The 26,527-nt window shown below is 43.3% G+C and overlaps 2 protein-coding genes and 1 long non-coding RNA gene across 4 annotated transcripts in view; 2 read left to right on the top strand and 1 right to left on the bottom strand.

Moving 5' to 3' along the window:
• Positions 1 to 16,028, top strand: part of GORAB (golgin, RAB6 interacting) — a 92,641-nt gene extending 76,613 nt beyond the window's left edge. The window contains exon 7 of the transcript XR_004526244.2: positions 12,161 to 16,028. The gene's annotated coding sequence lies outside the window, so the exon portion shown is untranslated. The remainder of the gene's footprint in view (positions 1 to 12,160) is intronic.
• Positions 16,029 to 16,175: 147 nt separating this feature from the next.
• LOC117312097 (uncharacterized) lies at positions 16,176 to 25,526 on the bottom strand. The gene is made up of 2 exons (XR_012331658.1): positions 24,863 to 25,526; positions 16,176 to 18,075 (listed from the first exon to the last, which is right to left on the bottom strand). It is a non-coding gene; the product is annotated as an uncharacterized lncRNA (long non-coding RNA).
• Positions 19,265 to 26,527, top strand: part of PRRX1 (paired related homeobox 1) — a 76,328-nt gene continuing 69,065 nt past the window's right edge. The window contains exon 1 of one of the 2 annotated variants that reach the window (XM_033855216.2): positions 19,265 to 20,566. In XM_033855216.2, the coding sequence (XP_033711107.1) occupies positions 20,326 to 20,566 (241 nt within the window). In that variant the 5' untranslated portion in view covers positions 19,265 to 20,325. The remainder of the gene's footprint in view (positions 20,567 to 26,527) is intronic. The other variant, XM_004317871.4, reaches the window with a different exon arrangement.

Below are 26,527 nucleotides of genomic sequence, written 5' to 3'. Positions count from 1 at the left end.
CTCCCTATCAGGAGAAGTAAACATAGCCACACCTTGAGCTTCAAGAACATTTTTCTTTATGCCTATATATGAGTAATAATTATCAGTCTCTTTCAAAACACATAATTCACTGTTGTATTTACTAGCCAATGTTGTTAAAGATATTGTTCACCACATCACCCATATCCTTACATGGAATCCTGTGTGAGAAACTTGTTCTGAAATTCAGTGTTTCACAATTTGGCAATATCTATGAAAATTAGAAATGTAATGATAATCTATGACTAAGAAATTCCACAAGGCCCTGAAGGTGGATACAAGCTTGGATTGTCTAAAGATCAGGAAAAAGGCCAGTCTTAATCTTTAGGTGCTTCAAGATGTGGATCTTTCTGAGACAGTTTGTTCTTCAACTTAGTGAATAATCAAGAGTAGAATAGACTGAGAAATATCCCTAAAACATCAAATATTTTCTGTTTGACCCTCTTGGATCCTTGGAATTTGGGACATTTAGAATGAGGATATCAGTTCATCATAGATCTTGCCCATACCATGTAGCTGTGACTGTTCACTTTGTGGATCCTCAGACACAGATCCTCAGAGTAAGAATAATGATATTGATACGAATCAGGTTACAGGGCCACAATACCCATCAGGTGTGTCTTTTAAAGTAGCTCTATAGCGTAGCTAAGACAGCACTCAAACTGTACATAAAACAGTAATGATAGACAGCTTATAAAGTATTAATACGAAAGCTTAGAAACCTTATATGCACAGAAGAAACAAACACTTTGCACCTGCTCCTGTAATCCTTACATAAGGGAAGGAAGAGCTGTAATTTAGACTGTTTTGTGGTTTCTTTGTCTTCTCTCTGCCCCAAAGAAAACAAATACACACACAGCTGTTATAGCACTTGCTTTCTGCTCCAGAAGAGCATAAGTATGGAGTAGAAATCTTGACTGCTTGCAGACATTGCCTAATAACTAAAAGTGACAAACACAGCAGGTCTCTCCTGGTTCCAGTAAGGAGGCAGTAATTCATTATAAAAGCAACTCTGCAGCTGCAGTGATGGCTGTTTTATGCTCATTTGTGCACCAGAGTCGGTCCACGCATAACTGTGTAAGTTTAAAGCTGAGGAAGTAACATCACTACTGTGGGCCTGGAGGTAGAAAGCACTATGATGATCCCAAATCAAAAGAGGAAAGTGACCAGTCCTACTGAGACAGAACCAGTTTCCCAAGCTTGGTCCCATCAAGGCCAAGAATGACTCCAGTTGAGAGGTAGTGACCCGAGATTAAGTCAGTGCAGTTTTTAAAAATATATATTTTACTTTTTACATTTCACAAACAAAAAATTTGTGAATTCCAGACTGTGTACAATTTAAACCTTTTCAAAGGGCCATGAAGTTGCAATACAGTAAGGTGCCTGGCTGAGGTTGGTGATGTCAGTGAATTTAACCCTTATTTTTGACTATTATTTCCTGTAGTAGTTATCGGTGGTATTGGTCAAAGATGTTATTTTTTAAAATCCCATTGATTATAGAGAGATGGAATGTCCTTCAAAGTTCCCTTTGGAAAGCTCTTACGTTTTCTTCCTACTATAAAGTAAATAATCTTGTGATAATTTTTAAGAAGAATCATTTGGCATAATATGAAGATATCAATCACAAGTGCTATGAAGCATTTCAGAAAAGCTCACTCATTCATTCATTCATCCAACCAGCTCTGATTAATTGCTGAGGTGACTTTGAAACTGACAGCTGAAGAAAGAGCAAAAGCTAATCTTAAGCAAAGTAGGTGTGATGACCAGAGACGAGGAAATGGCCTAGGTGAAGAGAGGGGTAGGAGGTAAAGTTAATCCAGTTAATGAAAGGAAGTGTGCTAAACCTTGGGAGAATAGAGATAAGGACAAATCCCAGTGGGAGCTTACATTCCAGTAGAGGGAAATAGATATGTGAACTAATAAAAGTAATAGAACGTGATCAATTTTATGATGAGGTGAACGATGGTTCAGCAGGGTCCAAAGATAAGAGTGGTTAACTCTACCAGGCTTTCTATAATGCTTGAGCTGAGTCATGAAATATGGCGATATACTCCCCAGACTTTTCAGAGAATGACAAATGCTCTAGACAGAGAAAACTGAAAATGTGAAGGCAGAAGTTGAAATAGCTTGATACATTCAGGTTGCTGAAGCTTGCTCCATTTGGAATAAGGGTTCATTCATATACTCATTCGTTAAACAAGCTCCTTAGAATAGTGAACGAGATGTGTTCAGCCTATGCCTGCATGGAGACTACTTTATAGTGATGGAGGCAGATTTTTAAAGTACGATGTAAATAAATATATAATTACAAATTTTAAGTGTTTATAAAGAAAAAAGTGAGAGCTAAGATAGATATAGAGAAAGAGACATGAGGAGGAATAGAAATATTCTTTAAAGTCTAGGAAGTGCTCTTGTGAGAGGTGACTTTTAAAATGACATTGAAGAATGAACAAAAGCTAATCTTAAGCAAAGTAAGTGTGATGACCATTAGAGACAAGTAAATGGCATAGGTCCTGATATGTGAAGAGAAGGGTGGGAGGTAAGGTTAATCTAGTTAATGGAAGGAAGTGCATGCCATCACTATGCTAAGGTGTTTAATCTCGCTCTTGTAGGCAATACAGAACCACTGGATAATGTTGAAAGAGACAAATACAATCATATTTGCATTTTAAGAAATCTACTTGGCAGGGTAGACAGGTATTGTCCATAAAGTAACCAGTTAGGAAATTGCTACAGTAGTCCAGTCAACGGAAGAAGGATTGCTGGAAGTGAAGTTAAGGAAGGAAAATAGAAGGTGCATATAAAACAAGCCCATATTTACACAAATAGTAGTGAAATTCAGGAAATTTAAGGCAAAGGGAAGATCAAAAAACCAGAGGAAAACTCAGTGGATGTTGCTTTTCATGAGACTTCTTTAGGGCCTCCTTTCTGACTCCAAGTATTCTTTCTCCTTGGTATCGAGTTTGCCTACTCAGCCTGCCTTGTTTACCAGAAGTCTATATAATTTTCTAAATATTTTGAAGTTATAGTTTTAATTGTGCCTAGGTTATATATTTTAACAAATTTAAAATTTTAATTTTCTATTAGTTGTAGTTTATTTTTATACTTTTCAAAAGGTAATTTCTAACTTTATTATCTTATTGTCATAAAAGACTTGTTTTATTTCTGCTTTTCTGTGGCATTCTTTTTGTCATAAACTACAGTAATAATCGGCACTTGATTGTGATAACCACAATCAGTTCAACTCTTCTTTGTTTAATCAATCACAGAGGCCCATCTTTGACTGTCTAAGATTTATGTCTTCTGTTAACAGAATCCTGTACACTCGTTAACAAGTTAGTTCACTCCTGCCTGAGATACAGAGGCAACTAAATTCAAAAAATATAATATCAGGCAACATTGTGTCTGCCTTCAGTGTCTGTAAGTTTCAGCAAGTATATTTTGGGTACTCGAAGTTTTATCACTAGCATCAAAGAGAATTAAGAATTGTAACCTGACTCTATTCATTCAACAATGTTCTACCATTAAACTTTATTAGTCAAACTTCTTTCAGTATACTATATAGTTGAGTTTCTTCCCACTTGGGAAGAGGGACAACAGTGTCAGCTGGGCATAGGGTGAAATGTACAGGGTATCAATGACTGAATGGATCACCAAGCACTACCTGAAATATGCTTCTCTAGGCCTGTGTATGTGTGCATGTATTTGTGTGCACTTCCAAATATATTCCAAAGTATTCAATGTTAGTAATACTATTTAATTTGTACTGATTTTAAGGATGATAAAGCAACATTGTCCTACAGCCTCTAAAGATTCTTCTTTAATTAACAAATTGTATTATAGTTCCCCATCTGGTTTTCCTTCAGTCTGAATGGCTTAACATTTTAGACATGTCCTTGGAAAACCTATGTTCTATCAGTGAAAATCCTGAGAAGTAATAATAGCAAGAAACTTGATTGTATCTCTTGCTTCAGTTTTCCAAAAGAAAGCCAATTATATCAATTTAATTATCTTTCTCGTTCTTTTACCCTAACATGTCTACAGTTGTGTGTTCCTTCTTGGTGTTTCCATTGTAGCTTATGCATCTAAAATAGGGATAATGAATTTTTAAATATTATGTAATAGTTTTATAATATGTTATAAAACTACAAATATATAATCTATTTTAAATGTCATAAGAAAATAAATACACATAATATACAATAAACATTAAAATATAAACCTTTTTCCTCCTATTTCCATTAACTTTCTATTTATTTGGAAATATCCATCTGCTGGAAATGGCAAATAGAAATGGAAAATAAAAGAGTAGTGGATATTCAACTACTGACGACCAAAATGGGATTTTTGAGTCATTTTTTTATGACAGTATTCTTAGAAGCCAAGCATTGTGGAAAGAAAAAATAAATCTCTAATTTTTTTCTACTCTTTTTAAAACATCAAGAAGCAGGACAGGCTGACCTGAATATCAAATTCCAATGGGTAGAGAGAATTCAGAAGACATATATCCTTTCCACACAGGAAAGTGAGCAAATTCTACTTCTTCTAGCCTAAAAGGTTATGGGAAGAAGACATGGGAGGAGGTTCAGTTCCTCAGTCATTCTCCCCCACAAAGTACCCCCCCTCCATTTCCCACCAACTCCAAAGATTTTCCCCCTTCTTCCTATTTGCAACTCTTGAAAGAGATGATCTCACAGGGTGCTGTCTTGTACCAAAACAAAAACAAAAATAAAGAACAAACAAACCACACACACAAAAACAAAAAACAATGGAAAGGCTTGGTTTGCTTATAAAACTTGAGCTAGCCCTCTAAATACTCCATCAACTCCTTTAGTGTGTGAAAAAGATCCAGAAATTTGCATGCAAGGGGAGGGGAGGTAAGGAAAGCAGTTGAGCCATTGGGCTTATATGGTATTGCTGTGACAAGGGATGAGAGGACTTAACCAAAAGGATCCTAATCCTAGGAAGCTGAACATAGTGAGCTAAAACCGAGAGGGTTGTGCAATGCTAGAGTCAAACTGGAGCTTAATGAGCCAGGGTGGACCACTGCGGCCTAACCAGCTATGAGAAGCAAAAGCACACCTTCATCAATAATACCTGTGAAAGGGAGGCCAGGAATAAATTCCAACCAGAAGCTTTGTCATACAGGACCTAGAAATCAACACAGGGCCGTAGATCTTATTTGTGGATCTTAGACTCTCTCTTTCCAGCCTCTTTGAGACTTGAAACCCCTTCCTAACATTCTCAGATGCTAACCTAGAAGAAAGCCAGGGGAATGGAAAACAAGCTGAAAGATTGAGTATTAACATCCTCAAGGATAACGAATTATCTTTGAGAAACTATTGAATCCCCAAGAGTCTGAGATACCATTACTTATTGAATTTAAGCTTTTCTTTTGGTCCTACTGGATGAAGGACTAGGGGAATAGATCAATTTTAGAAATTAAAGAAATTACTTTTTTCAGTTTGAAAAATATAGTGTTCAATCATTAACTCTGCCACACAAAACATTTTCTTAATATCTGTTTATCTCCCCTCTTAGATAGTGAGTGTATTGTGGGAAGACCTGTTTTGTTGTTTGGTCTTTTTGAATCTTCAGGGTTAGTAGGCACTCAGCACATGTTAAGTGAGTGAATTAGTGAATGAATGAGTATCTAGTGCAGAAAGGCCTGGGGGATTGTTTTACAAGTATCCATTTTCCTGGTTAGGATTTGAGGTAAACAGGCATGAAAAGTGCAATGAAGACAGACATCTTGTTGAGAAGTGAAGTTCTGGATGAAGAGATGAATCTTCAAATATAGAAAATCAAGCCTTACAAGGGTTACTATGTTGAATTCTATTTGATCTTTAATCCCAAATGCCATTGAAAGCAACATAAGCAAAAAAAGAATGTTGGAATCTTCACTTCATGCGCTGTCTGACTCACTATTTATACTTTTTATTTGATCTTCAATAAGGCTCCCTTTACCTCATACATGAGTTATGGGTTCAAGGTTTTTATTAGTCTTCTTGCTGCAGCAGGGTGCAGTAGCTGAAATTCTTCTTCAACCTGTACAAGTACAGATTCATTTTTCAATTGAAGCTGTTATCTCCAGAAAGAACATATTTCACCAACACAATCCAAGGGCAGAGTCATAATAGCAAGTCTTCCCTATGGTCTAAGAATAGGAATCTGGCTCCTGGCAGCTGAAGAGCATGCTGGTGACAATATGCATCCTGATGTGACATGGCAAAGGAATCTTTCATTGCAAACAAAAACATGGCACCTTTCAAAAATGGGGTGGGTGTGAATGTAGAGAAAAAATAATCTAAGTATGACTATCCTTTGATTTATAGGATATCTAAGCATACATTTCATAATTCTTTCTTTTCCATTGTTCTGCCAAGAAAAATAGTAAGCCTGAATGCTACAATACAACTTCTCTCTTAACTCCATCCCCAGAAAAAAAAAGCAAAGACAGGGCCCTAAACATTCAGTGGTATCTTATTTGGGAATATGGACACTTTGGTGAGACAGGCAAAGGGACAGGCAAAGACTTTCTCTTCTTCCTCATGATATTTCTAGTTTTTCAGTTGCCACTGTGGTGTAGGGCGACTCAGGAGGGTAAATTGAAGGCTAAAGGTAGGGAAACAGAGGGAGTCTTGGAACTAACTTTATACTAAATCTTACATTTACAGTTTCAGACCATTGAACTGGCATTTCTTTATGTCACTGATGCACACCTGCACAACACACCATTTAGCAAGGCAGTTAAGAGCACATGCCTGACTGTCAGAGAGAACCAGATACTAATCATGTCTGGGTGACTCTCCTGGGAAAATTACTTAATTTTGGTTTCCTTATCTGTAAAAGGAGAGAGTAAAACCTACCTTCCAGGGTTATTGTAAAGATTAAATGAGATAATGGGTACAAAACACTTTGCACAGTGTTTGGCACATAGTAAATATTCATGAAATAGTAGCAATTATTACTATTATTACAGTTCTGAGGTTATGAAGTTGAGATCATCATGAACACCTGTAGAGCTAGGAGAAAATTGTCATGTCTTTACATACTTCAGACATCTGTTTTCAGTGCTATATACTTGGTATATCATTTAGTTGAACACGTAAAAGCATAGTTAAGATTTTGCTAAATATCAGAAGGCAATTTGTGAAAATATTTAATGCTTCTTAGACCAAGTGATATTTTAAGCATTTTTTTCTCATGCTGCTACTTATTCTTACAGAAATTCTCTGTGGAAGACAAATGGTAAATGAGTGGCAAGAAATGGGCCTCCAATCCCTTGCTTGAATTATAGTTTCTGTAAGAAACATAATATGATATGTCTTCAGCTTGTGACATGGAAATGGAGGGAACCAACTTTTTAAAAAATGTATGGAACAAACTAAATGTGCTCTTTGTGGCTGGCATTTTTCCATCAACATTATATTTGTGGACCCATCCATATTGTTGCATGAAGTATTTAATTCTATAAATATAGCGATTTATTTATCCATGATACTGTTTTTGAGTATTTGGGTTATTTGCTCTTTGAGTCTGTCATAAATAGTACTGTTATACTTTTTTAAAATATTTATTTGGGTACATGTTCATATGTTGAACCATCCTTGCATTCTAGGAATAAATCCCACTTGGTCCTCATGTACAGTCCTTTTGATATGCTGCTGAATTTGATTTGCTAGTATTTTATTGAGAATTGTTTATTCATATTCATAAGATATATTTGTCTGTAGTTTTCTCTTCTCATAGTATCTTTGTCTGGCTTTTGGTATGTTGTGTTTTCACTTTCATTCATCTCTATTTTCTAATTTCCCTTGTGGTTTTGTCTTTGATCCACTGTTTGTGATTCAAAGAGTGTGTTGTTTAATTTCCACAAATTTGTGTATTTTCAAGTCTTACTTCTGCTGTTGATTTCATCCTGTAGTAGTGAGAGAATATAATTTAAATAATATTTGTCTTTTTAAATCGATTGAAACTAACCTGAAAAATGCCCCAGGTGCACTTGAGGAGAATGCATATGCTGTTATAGTTAAGTAGAGTGTTCTGTATGTCTGTCAGATCTTGTTGGTTTATTGTGGTAAGTCCTCTATTTCCTTTCTTATCTTCTCTCTGGTTGTTCTATTATTGAGAGTGGAGTACTGAAGTCTCCTCCTATTATTGTAGAGCTGTCTGTTTCTCCCCTCAATTCCATCAGTTTTTGCTTCATATATTTTGCACGTCTGTAATTAGGTATGCAAATGTTTATAATATTTACATATTCTTGGTGTACTGAAACTTTCATTAATATATAGTGTTCTTCTTTGTCTCTTTTAACTTATTTTGATTTAAAGTCTATTTTTTCTGATATTAGTACAGCTACCCTTGCTGTCTTTTGGTTACTATTTGCATGGAATGTCCTTTTCCTTCCATGCACCTTAATTTGAATTTATACTAGCTTAAATTTGATAACATACAAAAACTCTGCTGTTTACAGCTCTGTCACTACCTGTTCCAGTTGCTGATGTCACGAAATTACATCTTTCGTATTGTGTGCTCCAAAACCTAAACTAATAATTCTTTCAAATGCATTCATCTCTTAAATTATGGATAAGGCAACATGTAGATTTACAAACCAAAGTTACAATAATACTAACTATTAGACAATAGTTAAAAATATATTAGTCTCTTAAATCATGTGGAATAGAGAGTGGAGTTACAAACCATTGTTATAATACTACCTTTTATAATCACCATGTATTTAACTTTATCAAGATCTTTATTTCTTCACATGGCTTCAATTTATTGTCTAATTTCCTTTCATTTCACTTTTCCTTTGAGCATTTCTCACAGGGAAGTTCCAGTGGTAAAGACATTTCTTAATTTTTATTTATCTGGGAATGTCTTAATGTATCCCTCACTATGAAGGACAGTTTTGCTGGATATAGGATTCTTGGTCGATAGTTCATTTTTCCTTAGAGTGCTTTGAATATATTGTCTTCTGGCCCCCAAAATTTCTTATGAGAAAATCTTCTGATCATCTTATTGAGTATCCCTTTTATGTAATGAATCTCTTCTTGTTGTTTTCAATATTCTCTGTTTATCTTTGGCTTTCAAAAGTTTGATTATAATGTGCCTCAGTGTGGATCTCTTTGAGTTTATCTTATTTGGAGTTTGTTGAATTTCTTGGATGTTTATATTCATGTCTTTCCTCAGATTTGGGAAGCTCTTTGCCATTATTTCTTCAAATATCCTCTCTGCCCATTTCTTTCTCTTCTCTTTCTGAAACTCTAACACTGAATAAATGGTCTGCTTGGTAGTGTCACTTAGGCTCTATTCAGTTTTCTTCAATCTTTTTCCTTTCTATTCCTCACATTTGGTAATTCCCATTGTCCTGTCTTCAAGTTTGCTGATTCTTTCTTCTGCCTGCTCAAATATGCCTTTGAATCCTTCTAGTGAATTTTTCATTTCAGTTATTATACTTTTCAGCTCCAGGATTTCTTTTTGGTTTCTTTTTATGTTTTCTATCTCTTTATTGGTATTTTCATTTTGTTTATACATCATTTTCTTGAGCATATTTAAGACAGTTATTTTAATTTCTTTACCCAGGTAATCTTCCATCAGGTATTTTAAAGGAACACTTTCTGATTATTTATCTTTTACTTTGAATAGGCCGTACTTTCTTGTTTCTTTGTTTGCCTTATGACTTTTTGTTGAAAACTTGATGTTTGAATCTAATAAGGTGAAAACTCTGGAAATCGGATTCTCCCTTTTCCCTAGGGTTTGCTGGTTTTCATGATTGTATGTATGTATGTGTTTCCTTGTTTGTTTATTTATTTATTTGGGGCAATCTCTGTTCCAAGGATCAGCCTGAGGTGTAAACCTAAAATCTCCTCAGGTCTTTTCTGAGCCTTCACCTTTCCCATGCATGGTCACTTTCTAATTTTCCCTGTATGTGCACTTGCTTTTGAATGTCTTAGGCTTTAGTGTTTGTCTCCCAAAAGGGAAAAAAGAAAAAATGAAGTGGGGAGAAAGGGCACTGGCCATTTAATTCCCTTAGAATCACTTTCACTTGAGGGGAGGAGCTTGAACAATGGGGGAAATGTTACAACAATTACCATCCTCCTTTTTGCACTTCTGAGATCAGAATCAGTGATCAGCAATTAGAGCACTGATTCCTGATATTTGGAGAGTAGGGTCCTTTTTGCCTACCCTGGCTTCCACAAGTTGTGTGTTGTGTGTAGCTGCTCCAGCAATGTGTGCACAGCTGCGTGCCACAGGGCTGAGGCTAAGGTATGAGTAGTAGTTGCTACTGTGCTAAGAGCTAAAATTGACTGAAATCAACCTCAATTTACTGTCCAAACCTTCTCCTGAAACTTGCAAGCCTTCAATATACTCCAGAGTTTTAAATTAATTATATTAGACAGATTCTGCCAGCAAAATTGTTGTCAAGGTGGAGAGACAGTTTCTTGGTGCTTTCTACTCCCCCATTTCCCCAGAATTCTCTCTGCTTCTCATTATTTTTCTCCTCCATACTTAAGTCTGGATATTTTCTTCTGATCTATTTTTCAGCTATTTCTCTCTTAAGCTGTATCAAATATCCAGTTAAACTCATCTACTGAATTTTTGAGTTCACCTGTTGCATTTTTTAGTTCTATAAATTCCACTTGATTCTTATAGTTTCAGTAGTGGAATATTATATTGTTTATTGTTAATTTTAAGTCCATGTCTGCTATGTCCAATACCTGGGACACCTATTTCTGTTGTGCACGTTTTCTCTTGGTCTTGTTTCTTAATATGTCTGGGGGTTTTTTTTGTTTTTTTGTTTTTGTGGTACGCGGGCCTCTCACTGTTGTGGCCTCTCCCGTTGCGGAGCACAGGCTCCGGACGTGCAGGCCCAGCGGCCATGGCTCACGGGCCCAGCCGCTCCGCGGCATGTGGGATCTTCCCGGACCGGGGCACGAACCCATGTCCCCTGCATTGGCAGGCGGACTCTCATCCGCTGTGCCACCAGGGAAGCCCTGTTTTTTTTTTTAACTAAAATCCTGGGCATTTTATATGAAAATTATAGTGACTCTGGGTGTTATATTCCTCCAGAGAGGATTCAACCTATTTTAAAAGGCAAGAGAGAGGCAAATCAGCTCAATTTAATCTAGGACTGAAATCAGTCTTTGGTAAGGTTCAGTCTTCATCTAAGTTTCTTGCATTCTTAGGGATGTAGCTTTCTATGTTTCCTAACAGAGGGCCCGAAGTGTTCTTGTGGATTCTCCTCCTTGATATGTCATAAACTTCAATTTTGGTCTTCCTGGCCCTTTTGGGTTGCCAAAATTGCTGATCTGCTTTTTATTCACATTATGTTATACTGAGCCTTTTGCCTTGTGCAACTTAATTAGCAAACACCTTGAGGGAAAAATGGTATTACTGTTCTTATTTGTCTCAGCCTCACTTTTCTATGAAATCTCAGCTGCCCCAAACTCTAATTTGTCTTTCTCCATGGCCATACAAATGCATAAAGCTCTGCTGGATTATCTGTTTCTTAGCAGGTACATTTTTTTCCTTTTCTTTTCTTTTTTAAGTCTCTTGGTCCAGTCCAAAATGTGGCAGAAAGTGGCAGACTACCCAACAATTAAGGAGGAATAGAGAAAGTTTGATTTACTTCCAAAAGCATTCTTCTCTGGAACATGATTTTCAAGTCCTGACTGCCTTGGAAGCTCTTTGATATTTGGGGTGAGGAGGATATAAATATTTCAGATTTTCCAGTTGCTCTTAGAGGGAGCATTGCTGTTCTGCTACAAGCTACTATATAATAAACAAAAGTGGAAATTTTGAACTTTTATTGAGTATTTACTATTTGCCAAGCACTCTATTAGATCCTTACTATGTTATGCTACTTTTTTTTTTCAGCAGTACCTTAGATGCTGAGACTCAGATATTGAGACTCAAAGGGACTGCATAACTTGCTCAAAGTTTTTAAGAGGCAGAATCAAGAAATATACTTCCAAGGTTTTTAAAGCTTCTACTCTTTCCATCATACTAAACTCAACATGGAATATAATAGACTATCTGGTAATGGTTACAGGTTAATGGTAGACTCCTGCTTTATGCCATTTGGTCCAAAATAACATAAAATTGGATATCTGAAATCCTGTATCATAATTTTCAGAAGGAAAGCAAGACACCCAACAGTAATGAAAATTAGAGAGATCACTAAATCTTACCCTTCAAATTTTGAAGGAAATAATTCAAACTTCTGGCTTAAAGGAGCAGAAGATGCTCAAAAGAAAAATTACAAAAAGAGGAAAAGATAAAAGGTGAGTGGCAAAAGGAAGTTTTGTTTTGTTTTTAAATCATGTATGTTGGTGAGAAGTGGTTCTGGTGTTTTAAATGCAGAGCTGGACACCAGGTTTATGAAAAGCAAAGCTGTATTTGTATAAAAGAGGTGAATGGTGACTTAACAAAGTGTTGAAGTATTAGGTTCATGATCTGCAAAGTGTTGAAACACTACATTATTTTAGACTTTAAAAAAATCAGTTTTCTAACTTCCGTTATGTAAATACTTCCTTCTTATCTGTAGTGATGAAAAGCAAGAAAAGAATGGCAGGAAAATGTGACAACTGGAGGTAATAATCACTGCAACTGGTATTATACATACACATTATCTCACACCATCCTTTTGAGACAGGCAAGAAAAAAATGTCACTGAAATTTGTTACCACTATTTACTGTGGAGCAAAACTTGAAGTAAGGTATATCTGGATGTGTTCAACATGACAGATAAAAAATTTTTATCTAACCAAACAATAATATACCTAACCAAACAAGTGTAAATAGACAATAGAAGGTGCAACCAGCTTGGTTTTTGACCTATGAGCTAGTACTATAGGAAAAGTGGAGAACTGGGGGACAAGAAGTGAGAGACCTGTTTAGAAAATTAGAGATTTATGGAAGGACTCAGGAGAGGAAAGCAGGTGGAGAATTGGTTGTGCTTGGCTCCAGATTTATGAGAGCAGCAAGTCCAAAAAGGTAATCTTAAGTGTCATGCCCACTGGGTAAGCACTAAAGTCAGCTGAAGAGCCTCATAAGTTTTAAATTGGCCAAATTTACCCAGGCCCAAGGCGTATTGTATCTATCCTGTAAGATTCCACCCCACTTTTGCTTGGCTTAGAAACAGAGCTCTAGGGCCCCAACGTTTAGAAACTTGCAGAGGCAATAAGCCAGCCTGGGACCTCAGCTCTGGTGTTTTACATAGGGCCAAGAATCCAATGAGCATGCAGGTTCTCTAACTATCAGAGTGTGGTAAAAAAAAAAAAAAAAAAAAAAAAAAAATCCACCAGGCTTGAGCATTTCCAGCACAGTATTGAAGGGTCAGCAATGGTTTCCCTGGCAGTGCTGTGTGCTGCTGTTTGCCTAGAACCACTCCCAGTTTTATGCTTCTCAGTCACATGCATTTGCCCAGGAGTTTTCTAAAATAGGAAAACAGCAAGAATTTAACATCCTATTTTTCCATGGAACTCAAAGGAATCTGTAACCAGGGCCATCTGAAGAAGGGAATTAACAGAGTAGAGGAAGGGAATTTACATTTGTTAAATGATGATTATGATAAGGCAATTTTTATGTTTTTGTTTTTTTTCTTTCTTAATCCTCCCAACAGCCATTTGTGGTTTGTCTGAATCTGCCTGGTGAGTAAGGCTTGAGTTCCTCAGGACAGAGAAGGTATGGCGTCTGCACATTCATATTTCCTCTGAGGGCGTTTGGCGAGTCATCCTGACTACTAATTGTTATTATGTTAATATAATGTGAACACACTCTAATATTATAGCTACACACTCCCACGTAATGTTGCCTATTCATTTGCTCCAGTGTTAATTAATCTTCAGTTGCAATTCGACAAGCACTTATTGACTTAGTGACAGGATTGATGCTAGTTAGATAACACAGGCAGAATTTAGTGGTTACCTGGATAAGCTGGAGGTCATGTCAAAGAGGGAGGAATTTGGGGTAACTCCTAGGTTTCCTACTGGGGAAAAAGGCGGAGCATGGGAAGATTAGGTTGAGTTCAGTTTTGGACATGCTGAGTTTAAGGTTCCTTAATGAAGTGCGTGTCCATCAAGAAAATAGCTATTTTTTTTCCAGGGTTTACTGTACGGTAAGCACTGTGTTAATGGCTTGCATGCATTCTTATTTAGTTCTCATGAATATATGTGGTAGGAGCATGGTTTATCTCATTGGAAAGATGAGTAAACTGAGGCATAGGGAGGTAAGTAACTTGCCCAGTTTGCCCAAGGTGACAGTGAGTAGGTGGTAAAGCTTAAGATTTAGATATTAGACTCATTGATGAACAAGTGGTAGTTGACCCATGAAAGTATATGAGATCTTTTAGTAACGACCTGTTTACTGGAAAGGACAGTGAGGATGAGGGACAGAACTCTGGATAATATCAATATTTAAGGAGTAAGCTGATGAAAAGGAACACTCTACGAAGGCCAAGAAGAAGTGGTCATTGAAACAGAGAACCAGGAGAAGAAATTTCAAAAAGAGAGTGCTCAATACTGTCAATTAGAGCGAAGGCACTTGGCAAAGGAAAGTCTGAGAGTACTCATTGCATTTGCCAATGTGCAGGTCCCCGGTGTCTTCAGTAGCACGTGCAAAGTCAGTGTCCAGTGGTTTGAGGAGGAGACAGCTCTAAGTGAAACTGCACTAGGTCCTACGTGAATATGTTGGCCCTCCCAAACTGCAACAAAATGAACCTATTACCAGCTTGCTACCTGGAAATGTGTTTTTAGTCCTACTTCCTTTGATTACTGCAAAATGCCAAAATAATCCAATAGGGCTATTGGATGGAGGTGGGTGTGGGTAGAGAGCATTCACCCATGCATAGGAGAAATGTTCCTGAGATGCCACTTATGATAAGAAGAACCAGAACGGGGAGGGCAAAGGAGAGTTTTTCTCAAGTCTGGCATAAAATCTCCTCGGAAACACTAAAATATGAGAACCCTGAAGAATCTATCTTGCATTTTACTCTTTTCCCCTTTTTTATTGCTAATGAATATATACTAGAATGTCAACCATGAGCAGGAAAGCATTTCCACCCCTATAGCATGTTATTTGCATGAGGGTGGTATTGTCTTGTTTACATGTCATGGAACCTACGACCTGTCACACGTGATTATCATGTCAGCTTATTAACATGTCAGAGAGTACAACTCCTGGCTTCCACCTCAGAGGGGAAACTGCTTAGGGTGTGTGTGGGGGGGGCATTCTGCTAGCCAGATGAGGCAGAGTTCTGCTAGCTTCCAGTGCCAGGGAAATCCTGGACAATAATCAATACCAAACCTAACTATGAATAGGACCACACAAGGGCACATAACTGGGAACCAAACCTCCTTCCTACTTTGGTCTGATCTCTTGGCAAGTTTCCTTGCTAGTCCGAGCTTTGCTCCCACTTACTTGGGGAGGAATCTAGACACAGGAGTTATTTTTAAAAAGGATAGGGCAGAAGGAAGGGTTGGAAAGCCACTCGCAGATCCTGGAGGGATCATGAAGAAGAGGGTTCTGGTTAATTACATGATCCAGGGCTTCACATTTTAATAATCATTGATTGATGGATGGAAGTCAAAGAAAAAGCCAGGAAAAGATCTACACACGTTTAGAGATTTTGAGTTAGAAATGCTCTCCTTCTAACTTTTCCGAAAAGGAAGTCACATGGTGAAAACAAAGTAGTGATTAGGTAACTAAACAGGCCACAGCATTCTCTGAGGACTTCTAAGTTCCCAGGCCAGGCCTGCCGCTTGCCTGGGAGATGAGCATGTGCTCCCGGCCACAGCTTCTCCTCCCCTGACATCTTTCTGCCAGATGGTCATTCTCTAATTCTAGAGGTGCTTGGCCCTCCTGGTTCCTGCAACCTGAGCCGAGAGAACTTTGATCCACCAATTTCCCCCTCCCTCCACCCCTCTGGCGAGCAGGGCCTGGCGCCTGGACGCAGGGAGAGGCCAGGCGTGGAGACCCTTGGCACTCTGAGAAGGAGCTCCGTGGCCCGCCTCTGTGTGCCCGAGGTACAGCGTCTGCGCTGGCTCCGAGGGTTCCGCGTCAGCCTTCTCCCGCCTGGCCAGCTGGCAGCACGAACCGACGCCTTTCACCATTTACCGGGTGAATGCGCTCCTTGCTCATGAATCTCCCTGTAGGGTTATCCGGCTGGTTTTTAATTACAGTCCAGAATCTCAACAAATAACAAATGTTTTGTGTAAACATAATAAGGGTGTGGATCCAATCCACTAGCAATTGTTAATAGAAAAAAATAAAAACTAAAAAACTCCACAAAGACCTAAACAAGAAAAAAATATCAATTCTGCAGGGTCTATGCCTCCAGGATTTGCTTTCTTGGGGACCCTCCCAGAGCGTCCTCCCAACTCACCCCGCCGCCCCAGCTCCCTGTGGTGAGAACTACGGATACCCTGGGAAGGAATGGCCTTCTGGAGCGGTGAAGAGTCCCCGGAGCCTTTTCCGCAGGATTCCAAAATAAGCATGCCGGGACTGCCAGAGGGGCCCTGCCGCCTGTCTCCAGACCCTGTCTCAAGCTGGCATCTCCCTTCCCTTGGACACCCCGGGAGTCTGCCCCCTAGTTCCAACTTCTTCTGGGCTTGGAGGACACTCTGTCAGCCCTTCTCCTGCCACGTAGTCCTCAAATGCCACCCCTGGAGGGGGACTCCGGGGCCTCAGGACTCTAGCGCAGCGCCGAGAGCTGCGCTGTGGCAGCTGGGCCAACCCCACACAGTCTGCTGGTATTTGAACTCTCACTCCGGAAGACATTTTGGGAAAATATTGTGCATAGAAATGTATAGATGTATATATGTGTACATATACACACATATATATGCATGTATATGTAATTTGGTCGACAAATGCTAAGCAAATGTGCCCAGTGTTTTTGTTGAAACCGTTAGCATCTTAGTTGGTATTGGTATAATTGGTTGATATTATTATAAGTATGGCAAGTGGATGATGTAAAGGGAGCGCCCGATCCCCTTGGAAAACACAGCGGAACACAAGTGGAGACATCTGATTGTTTCCAACTGCCCGTATCTCCCCTGTCGCTACCTCTTGGTCACCAACCAGGCTGACGGCACACTCTGGACAAGGCAACTTCCTCCGAAGGGCGATCTCCCCTCATATGACTGAGATCAATGTGTCTTCAGGGGAAGCGGCAAGTCCTGGGGGTGTCAGAAGCCCCTAGTCCCTTATCCAGACCTTTGTCACAAAAGGCAGTTCGGTTGGTATCAAGGACGAAAAGAAACATTAAAATACAACTGTGTAATGAGGGTGGAGAAGGAGGGAAAGGCTAGGGCCTGCTCCATTTCTGGGAAGATCCGAAGAGGCTGACTCGGCTGCGGGGACATTCCCAGCCGTGCCTCGCGGGGCGTGGAGAGAAGGGAGAAACGGCCGGCCCCTCAGCCCTTTCACCTAAGCTCATGCAGCGGGACGCCGGCTGAAAACCTCTCTATGCGATTAAGTCACGTCCATTCCAGCCGGTGGCACTGACACATGTGCGCTCGGCTTAGGCGCGCGCAGCCAACGGTTTTGGAAATCTCCGCGCAAGGCACCCGCCTGCAACGCTCCCACTCCGGCGGGCCCACCTGGGAGCTCGGCCGTCTCCCACCGGCATCCCGCTAGCCCTGCCGCGCAGCTCGCCCCAGCCCAGACGCGGACAGATGTTTACTGCTTAGAGCCCCGACCACTGGGGAGACGGAGCGACGGGCTCTGCGCACCACGCGGCGCTGGCTGGGCTCTGGGGCTCGCGGTCCGGGTGCGAGCGGGCCGCGGGGGAGGGCGAAGGGATGGAAAGAGGAGGGAGGGAGTGGGTGGGCTAATGATGAAAAAGTCTCCTCCATCCCGGCTCCTTAATTAAATGCATGGAAAGAACCGAGGCGAGCACATCTGGTTTCAATCTGCAGCCCTTTGATGGCATCAAATGTTCTTTTCCTAGATCAGGGCTGGAAGTTCTGGGCGAACTGTGGCCGTTTGGAGCCCAGAAACCATTTACACACACTCGGACCCTTCTTTCTCTCCAGTCGAGCCTCTGGGCTATAGGAGAAAAAGGGAAAAAAAAGAAAAAAAAAAAAAAGTTTAGTAATCAAGGGAGTGAGGGAATATGTGTGTGTGTGTGTGTGTGTTTAACGAACATAAAACGCCACAAATAAACACTTAATATTTTACTTACTAGTCATATAGTAACTCATTTCTAATGAGACTATTAAAGCTGTACCAAATTCCAACAGGTCATGAAAAAATCGCTCAGCACCTCTCTGTCCTCTGTCAAGTTAGGGCTCAGCATTAGAACGGCAAAGCATTATCCGTAGACTTAGATGGGGGTTCGCCCACCCCTCTCCGTCCTTCCTCCCTCCTCCACCCCCAGGGCAGCCGGACTGTACCCTGAACCTCCGCTGGAGCCTCCGCCCGCAGCTGGCTCTAGGAGTGCCCCTGCTTCCTCCGCATCTGGGCAGCGCGACCCTCTCGGCTTAGCGTCGTAGCCTGGGGAAGCGACCTTGGCCGCACCAAAGAGGTTACGAAATTGGCCAGCGTGGGGGGAAGGGGAGCAATTATGACAAACTCCTAGAGTCCTTTCTTCCAGCTAAATAAATATGTAAATTTCCTACTGCCTGGCCCCGGGATTCCTAGCGGCGCGGAAAGACTCGAATCGATTCAGTGCCTTCTAGATCTCCCCCAACCTGCCTTCAGTCCACGGAGGAAGCGTGGGAGAGCCTTCCATTATGATCACTCCTGTCATTTTATTACATTATTTAATAGGCTGCCTCTACAGGGCCAAATGCAGCCTTAATATGCTTGCTGTCTCCCTTGTTCTCAGACGCTCTTCCAGCCCCACCACCCAAAAATTGTTAGAACAGCAGGAAACGTAAAAAAAAAAAAAAAAAGGCAGAGGGAGAAGAAAATTTGATTGAGATAGTTGTGGATTTTTTCCAACAAGTTTCCCCGCAGCTGTTATCAAAACATGCAAATGAGATTTTCCAACAGGATCTTAAACAAATCTGGAGGAGTTAATGCCGAAGCAAAATAATCAGCCCGTTTGAAGTGACTATGGGTTTCAGTTTGTCTTTTCTCCCCGTGATACTATTGCAGGGGAATGATAATTAGACCTTTACTTAAAAAATCTGAAGGGGCTCTCGCGCTTTCTTTTCCCTCCCTTTTCTCCCCCTCCTCCCTCTCTCCCTCTCTCGCTCCCTCCCTCTCTCCTTCTCTCTTGCTCAGAAGTTGGCAAAGGGGGTTTTCTTAATCAGACTGTTTTTTTGGTCCGAGGGAAAGGAGGAAGAAGGAGATTGTGATGGAGAAAAGGGGTCTGTAAAACGTCAGGCACCACACAAAGGCTTTGCCACGTAATTACAGGCTCCTATTAAGTCGAGATCTGCCCTCCCAGGGGTCTCCAATTTTCTTGTATTCCCTACAAAGCCTCCTCTGCATGCCAGTTTGTGCCTTTTGAAGTGCCAGAGAGCTTCTTGATCCAACTGAGAAGGAAAAAGGAGCTCAGCAAGAAGAGGGGGAGAGGGAGAAGGGAACGGGGAAACCCACCACCACCCTCCTTCGGACTCTTGGAGCCCTTTTTTTTTTTTTTTTTCCTTACGAAAAGTAAAGTGAGAATCCTGCTCTCCAATACATCTGCAAGACATCACCCTCTCCTCCTGAAACTTTAGTCACTCCTGAGAATCCACAGGAGTGCAGAGAGGGGGAACACGTTTTCTTGAAGATGTTTTAAAGCTGGAACAAGCCTTCTTCTGTTGGTGCTTGAACTCTTGCCTGGGAATAACTTTTTTAACCTTAAAAAAAAAACCCACTTTGATTCTTCTCTCCCACCCCTTCTTCTCTGTTCTTCTGTTTGCCTAACTCCCCCGCCCTGCTGGCCTCCCCTTTCCTCTCTCCCCCTTATTATTATTTTTAGTGTGTGCGCGTGGACGCTTTTGGAGAGCTGGAAGGGATTTTTTTCTCCTGACTTGAACATAGGGTGACTTTTAATTTTATTTTTTGGTGTGGATTATCTCTTTGGACCCCACCGGACTTGGCCTCAGGAAGGCAACCGAGGCTGTCGAAGGCTGCTGGTGCAGAACGCTCTGCTCTACACAAGGGGGTCCCCCGCCCTCCTTCCACTTTTTTTTTTGTTCTTCCCCTCCTTCTCTCTCTCTCTCTCTCTCTCTCTCTCTCTCTCTCTCTCTCTCCACTCCCCCCCTCTCTTCCCCACTCTTCTCCTCTCCCCCCTCGCGCCCACAGCGTTTGGTGTTGATTCGAGCGGGAAGAGGGGGGTGGGTGGGATCGGAGGGGGAGACCATGACCTCCAGCTACGGGCACGTTCTGGAGCGGCAACCGGCGCTGGGCGGCCGCTTGGACAGCCCGGGCAACCTCGACACCCTGCAGGCGAAAAAGAACTTCTCCGTTAGTCACCTGCTAGACCTGGAGGAAGCCGGGGACATGGTGGCGGCGCAGGCGGACGAGAGCGTGGGCGAGGCCGGCCGGAGCCTACTGGAGTCGCCGGGACTCACCAGCGGCAGCGACACCCCGCAACAGGACAGTGAGTGAGGGGCGCATGCCCGCGGGGGTGTGTGTCCCGGGTCGAGGGCGGGGGTCCGGGCTGGGCGGCTGGAGCCCGCCTGGGGCCAGGGGGAGAAAGTCAGGAACCAGGAGGGGTTGGTGGCAGTGGCCGGAGGAATGGCCGGTCACAGACAGAGGGAAAAGGATGAGAAAAGGAGGGCTCCGCGGAGGACGGAGCCAGGGCGGACGCTGGAGGGAGGCCCTGCGATTGGGGTCAGGGACTCTGCCCGCCGCAGACTCTCGCCGAAGCCGACTGCGCTGCCTCTCCGTCCCGAACGAGTGCGGCTGCCAGATCTTCCCGCTTGCGGGGCGACGGGGCTGGGCTGGAAAAGGGTCCCAGAGCGGTGCAAATTCGGGGAGCCCGCCCTGTTTGGGAAAGCATTGGGTTAAAGATGCTGAGTCGAGTTCGGAGGGCTTCTTCCGGGTGGCGTAAGCGGGTTGGAGGGCAGACGGGACAGAGGTGGCAGAGGGCACCGCGTAAATCGAGCTAGACCCGCGCTGCTCTGGCTGGGCACCGCGCGCGGGCTCCGAAGGCCGGGTGTGCCGGAGAGGCGGCGCCGGAGCGCCCGGCTAGAAAGCCGGATCCGCTCTCTGTCCCCGGAGCCACTCTCTGTCCCCGGCTGTTGCGGACACCTGCATAAGGGTTTGAGACCCCCGGTAGAATGAAAGACCTGAATGACACGGGAAGACTCAGGCGAAGCAAAGGTAGTGTCCTTTAGGGGTGAAACCCGAGCTGCCGCCCCGCATGAGCCCGCACGGGAGAGATGCGCTGGGGAAGCGCGGAGCACTGTGTCGCATTGAAGGAGCTCTCCCTACTGGCCCCAAAATTTCCAGAAAAGTCCATGTATAATCTCCCTTCCGCAACCTACCTGATTGGTATCGTGCCCCCAAGGAAATCTCACCTCGCGTTATTAGCTGTACCTCAAAAAACGTGACTCCAAGTGTATCCATACGTCCTGGAGTCTATAACAGACCTGTCACCTGGCTCATCACAGGTGACATGGGGTTGGATATTTCCTAAACAAGGTTGTTAGAGTCAGAACTTGGCTGGAAGGTTTTAAATGAGGCTGATCCCTTTCCATGCCATTATTTGCTGACTGCTGTTTCGTCTTGGAACCTGGAGCCTGTGGAACCAGGGGGTCCACTGGAATTCTGTGCTTTTCCAAAAACAGTGCCAAGGTCAGATTCTCAGAAAACAGATAGCAAAGCAAACGGGACTTAGAAACAGCTGGAAGCAAGGCCTGTGAAAAATGGTGGGAGGGCCAAGCTGAAACAGGCCGCAGGGAGAGCCCATCTCTACCGCAGGCTGCCTGCTGTTCGCCCTGCATCCTTGGTCCAGGCCTGGGCTCCCTTATAGTTTTTTAGCCAAAAGCAAACTGGGGCCGATCCACCCTACGACGCGCAGAGGCAGAGGGTGATGGGGAGTCTGACCTTGCCTGACACTAGGGAAAAACTGGGCAACTCTGAGGAGTGAAGACCCTGTGTCCCCAAGTCCCGGATAATGCCTGGGTGCAGAGGCCTCCTTGTTGAGGTTACTGGTTTCTGGGGAGCTTTCTGGGGAGCTGCTCAGGCCCAGCACAGCCAGGCAGCATGACTCAACCACCGAAGGCGTAGGCACTTGTAGCTCAAGAAAATGCACTGCAAAATAATATTATTTGAAAACACTTTACTAGGGAATATTTAAACATACAAAGAGTAGGGCGAATAGTATTATGAATTTCCATGTGCCTATTACCCAGCTTCACTAATTCTGCAAATTCTGCCGTTTTTTTGTTTTGCCATGGCTAATTATTAATCACAACGTTTGTCACTATTCGGAGAACTGAAGGCTGGAGCCACAACAGAAAACAACTTTGTGAAGAAACTGCTGTATAGAAAATCAGGGTGCGGCAAGGGAGATCAGCCAGGGCTGCTTTGCCCCAAAAGCAAGCGGAGGGCTGTGTAAAGCAGGCCCAGGGTCAGTGGCCGCAGCAAGCCCAGGGCCCACGCAGGCCAGGGCTGGAGAGATGCTGACGGTTCCTGTCGTTTGACTTTAAGTGGACACAAAGAGAGGGGAGTTCGAGTTCATGGTGGCCTTCTAGTGGGTACAGAGCAAGACTGGGCTGAGGAGGCCAGCTGGGAAGCACCCCCAAGCTGAGGCGAGGCCACAGTGGTGGGGAGGCAGCCCAGGGATGGCTCTTTCAAGACCCAGGCCTGGCGCAGCTAAGGCTGCGTTGAGCACGTGACAACCACGGGATGGTTGGGGACAGGCAAAGGGCAGCAGGCAGAGTTGGGGACCCGTTTGTCCTGAGGGAAACGGATGACACCTGTGGGAACCTGCCTGCTTGATACTTGAGCACATCACAGAGTTTCTAGTAGTAAGGAGGCCTAGTGGGGAGTGACCCCAGAAAGGAAACAGATTCTGGGGGAGAGGGTGTTTGAGGAAGAATGGTAGACAAACAGTTCCAGAGGGAGGTTGCAGAATGCAGAGCGAGGTGATGGGAATGAGCTGATGGACAGACACCTGGGGCTGAGAAAGTAGCCGGGAAAACACACACACCCAACCCCCCCCCCCCCCCACACACACACACGCCAGAGGCCTTGCTTTCTGGAGATGACCAGGGCCTATCCTAACAAATAGTAGTTGCTTTTAGAAGCAATGTTTCCTCAACCTCCTTCCCCATCTCTGGGATGAGAATAAGAGGGTTTGGTAAGTTGAGTGATAGCAAGTGTCCAGGAGGACCTTTGTCCTTAGTCTTGGGACCCAACCAGGAGATGCCAAGGAACCTGTCATGAGCTACCTAGAAGTCAGGACCAGTGGAGCCCTGCTGGGCCTCCAGTCCACTGTGGACAGTGAGGGTCAGACTGTGAATCAGAGAAGAGAGGAGTCTCCAGGCAGGGTGTTAGAGCTAGGCTGCCAGCTGCAAGACACAGAGGAGGGCACCGAGAGTCAGGCGCTTTGAGCAGCCTGCTGGGAGTCTGCTCCAGAGTGAGAAATCATAATCTCCTTTGCAGAAATGAGGAACATTTAAAAGACACCTTTTCCTCTTAGAGCTATATAGAAACAGGTCCTTCCTAAATTTTCTGTTCAGCTGAAATAAGTAAAACAGACTCTACTTACACTTGGAATGTTAGATCATTAATACTGCAAATTTTTCTGAATTACAAACTGGACCCATCTTAGCAAAGAGGAACCACGTACTGTCCAAAGTGAAGGCTTCCCGCTGATCTCCTGCACTCCACACCACAATTCTGTCCCCCCCCCTTTTTTATTCACTTCACTTTCCTCTCTGTTGAAGGATTTCTTTCTCCTTTTACTGATACTCCCAGCCTAGTAAATTTCTCAAACTTCTCGGTTCAAATATCTTAAGTGTTTAAAGAAACGGTTCTTTAACACGGTTAGAAATCCAGTGGCTAATGGGGGAGTGTGGAGTGAGAAGGGGGTGGTGGTAGAACAGGGGTAGTCAGGGAGAGGAAAGAGAAACAGGTCATAAAAATAGGCAGACCTACTTCTAGGAGGACGGTGCATCCCGCTGTCATTTCTTAATCTGAACTTCTGCAAACTCTTAAAAAAAAAAAAAAAAAAGCGCCTGCCTTCCACGTTCCCAACCTCTAAATTAGTGAAACCAGATTGTCCTAATAAGACCTTTCGTTGGAAACACATGTAGTCATAAAAAGGTAGACGGAAAGTCAATTAGACACGCGTGCACACTAGCACACATTCACAAGGCTGTTCTAAGTGTGCACCGGGCGCAGCTGGACCGCGGGCCACGGCGGGATGCAAATGCAGAACAGCGGCGCGGGGAAATCGATTTGTCACAAAGGGAGAGGTGTAAACGCGGCGCGAAGGAATCACCCGCCCAATGCGCCTGCCACATTCCCGGGGGCCCATCTCTGCCGACTCTTCTAGGCCAGAGAAACGCCCAGGAGAGCGGGACCTTTCTCCAGGGCTCTCCCTGCTTGGAATTCATATCGGAACATCAATTCCACTGGAGTCTCAATATTTGCAACACCTACAGCGCCAAGAAATTTTCCTATGCGGCACCACCCTGGGGCCCCGGAGCCGGTGCCGCCACTCTGAATTTGGGCCTCAGTTATCTCGATTCAGGGGAGGGAGAGAACGAAATATACCGTTTTAAGCGTAGCCTGGAATTTTTTTCTCTTTAGAGGAGGCAGTGAAATCCAGGATCAAGGGAGGTCACTGAGTCCCCAAGGTTGAATGTCAAGTCCAGAAAAGAGGTTGAGAATCCTGTTTACCTTACATGCAGAAGCAAGGGGCTTAATGGCCTCCTCTTACCGTTTCGGAGAAATTGACCGCCTAGTGACTCCCTCCCGCTTTGGAGCGAAGGGCGCTCGGAGTTTGAAGCTTCGGGGATGGGAGCCTCTAAAGTCCGAGGCCCCGGCTGCCAATACTCCCTGGGGCTCCAGATCCCCCAGGTCTAGAAGACAGTGAGTCACTGGCTCCACCGTTCACTTCACTGAGGAGGCCCTGCCCAAGGCTCCGGAGCGCCTTTCCCGCACCTTGGGCGTCGCGCAAACCTGCATTTTTGCTCGGCGACCTTAACCTTCCCCGGGCAAGCTCAGGTCAGAGCGTAGGGGCGTCAGACGGGGAGCAGTAGGTCACTCGGGTCCCTGCAGTTCCTTCGTCTTCCCAGGGGCGTCATTTTAGATTTTACAACACGAGTAAATAAATCATCTCCAAACCAACAAGATGTCACCCCCCTCCAGCCCCCTGCGAAAAAACCCCAGCAATTTCAGAGCCAAGGAGATCTTCCTATTCCACTGGCTCAGATCAGCTCAGATCCGAATTTTGAAGCCGCTCTGGTCAGCAGACACCTCCGGGAACCTTTTTCAGTTTTAAATAACATCTATAGATTTTCAACGATGAGGATCCCTAGACCCATTTGAATTTTCTTTTAAAAGATGTGTTTCTTTTACAGTTCCTCTCCCATATCCTGTTTACCTGCTCCCTCCTTCAGCAGGGCCGACAGTCAAATCAGACCTCCACCTCCTGGAGAACCCCTCTCCTTCGCGGGGGCGCCAGGGACGCGGGTACGAGGAAGTTGCAAATCCGTGCGCGCCTGTGCGTGCGCGGCGAACCCCGCGTGCCTCTCGCTCCTGGCGGTGCGGACTTTCAATGGCTCTGAGAATATATATTTATTTTTTACCCTTTAGGAGAGATGGAGTCAGCAAAAGCCATAAGAAGTACAATTTTTAGGAATCGGGGGAGTGTATTTGTAGAAAAGGATATAAGGCTTCCTTTTTTCTTTTTTTCTTTTGTCCCCCTGAGGGTGGATAAGGGGCCAACTCCCTGTTGCCACTTCGCGTCCAAACATTTACAGAACTACCTGTGATTGCGCGCCATTGTAATCCGATTGGACGCTCTTTGTCGAATTCTCGGTTTTAATTTGAAGCAGGGCGAATGCCACTCTCATAGTTTTGGTACACTTTTAACTCCCTTTTCAACAATTCAGAGAAGATGCATATGTCAACAGCATTATTATTTATCCACAAGAATCTGGATTCTTGTAAAATCCAATAGTTTGGTGAGCAGGCTAATAACACTCAGTTAAAAACCAACCACCTCAAAAAGTAATAATAATATCAACAAACTGCCACGAATTCCTTTTCTCGAAATGCTGTTTGTTATTAAATCAGTAAATGCGGAGAAACATTGCTGAGACGTCTGAGGAGGGACAGTCATCGGTGTTTCAGGGTCAGTGGGTTTGTTTTCCAAACACACGTACGTTTTTGAGTAAGGAACCTCCACCGTGGTCTGGATACTAGTAGATTCTTGGCATTGTCATTTGTCTAATTTAGTGAGGCAGCCTCAGGGAAGTAGTCGTACAGAGAATTATGGCCTATCAATTTTAGGTTTAAGACAAAAAAGAAAAATCACTACATTTCACTTGTCCTGGAAGCACTTTTCTTGGTGAAAAAAATATCTGGGAAGCCGATTACA

The sequence above is a fragment of the Tursiops truncatus genome, chromosome 1, assembly GCF_011762595.2.
Source record: "Tursiops truncatus isolate mTurTru1 chromosome 1, mTurTru1.mat.Y, whole genome shotgun sequence".
In the NCBI taxonomy this organism is placed as follows: Eukaryota; Metazoa; Chordata; class Mammalia; order Artiodactyla; family Delphinidae; genus Tursiops; species Tursiops truncatus.
This window is presented reverse-complemented; position numbering and strand designations above follow the sequence as displayed.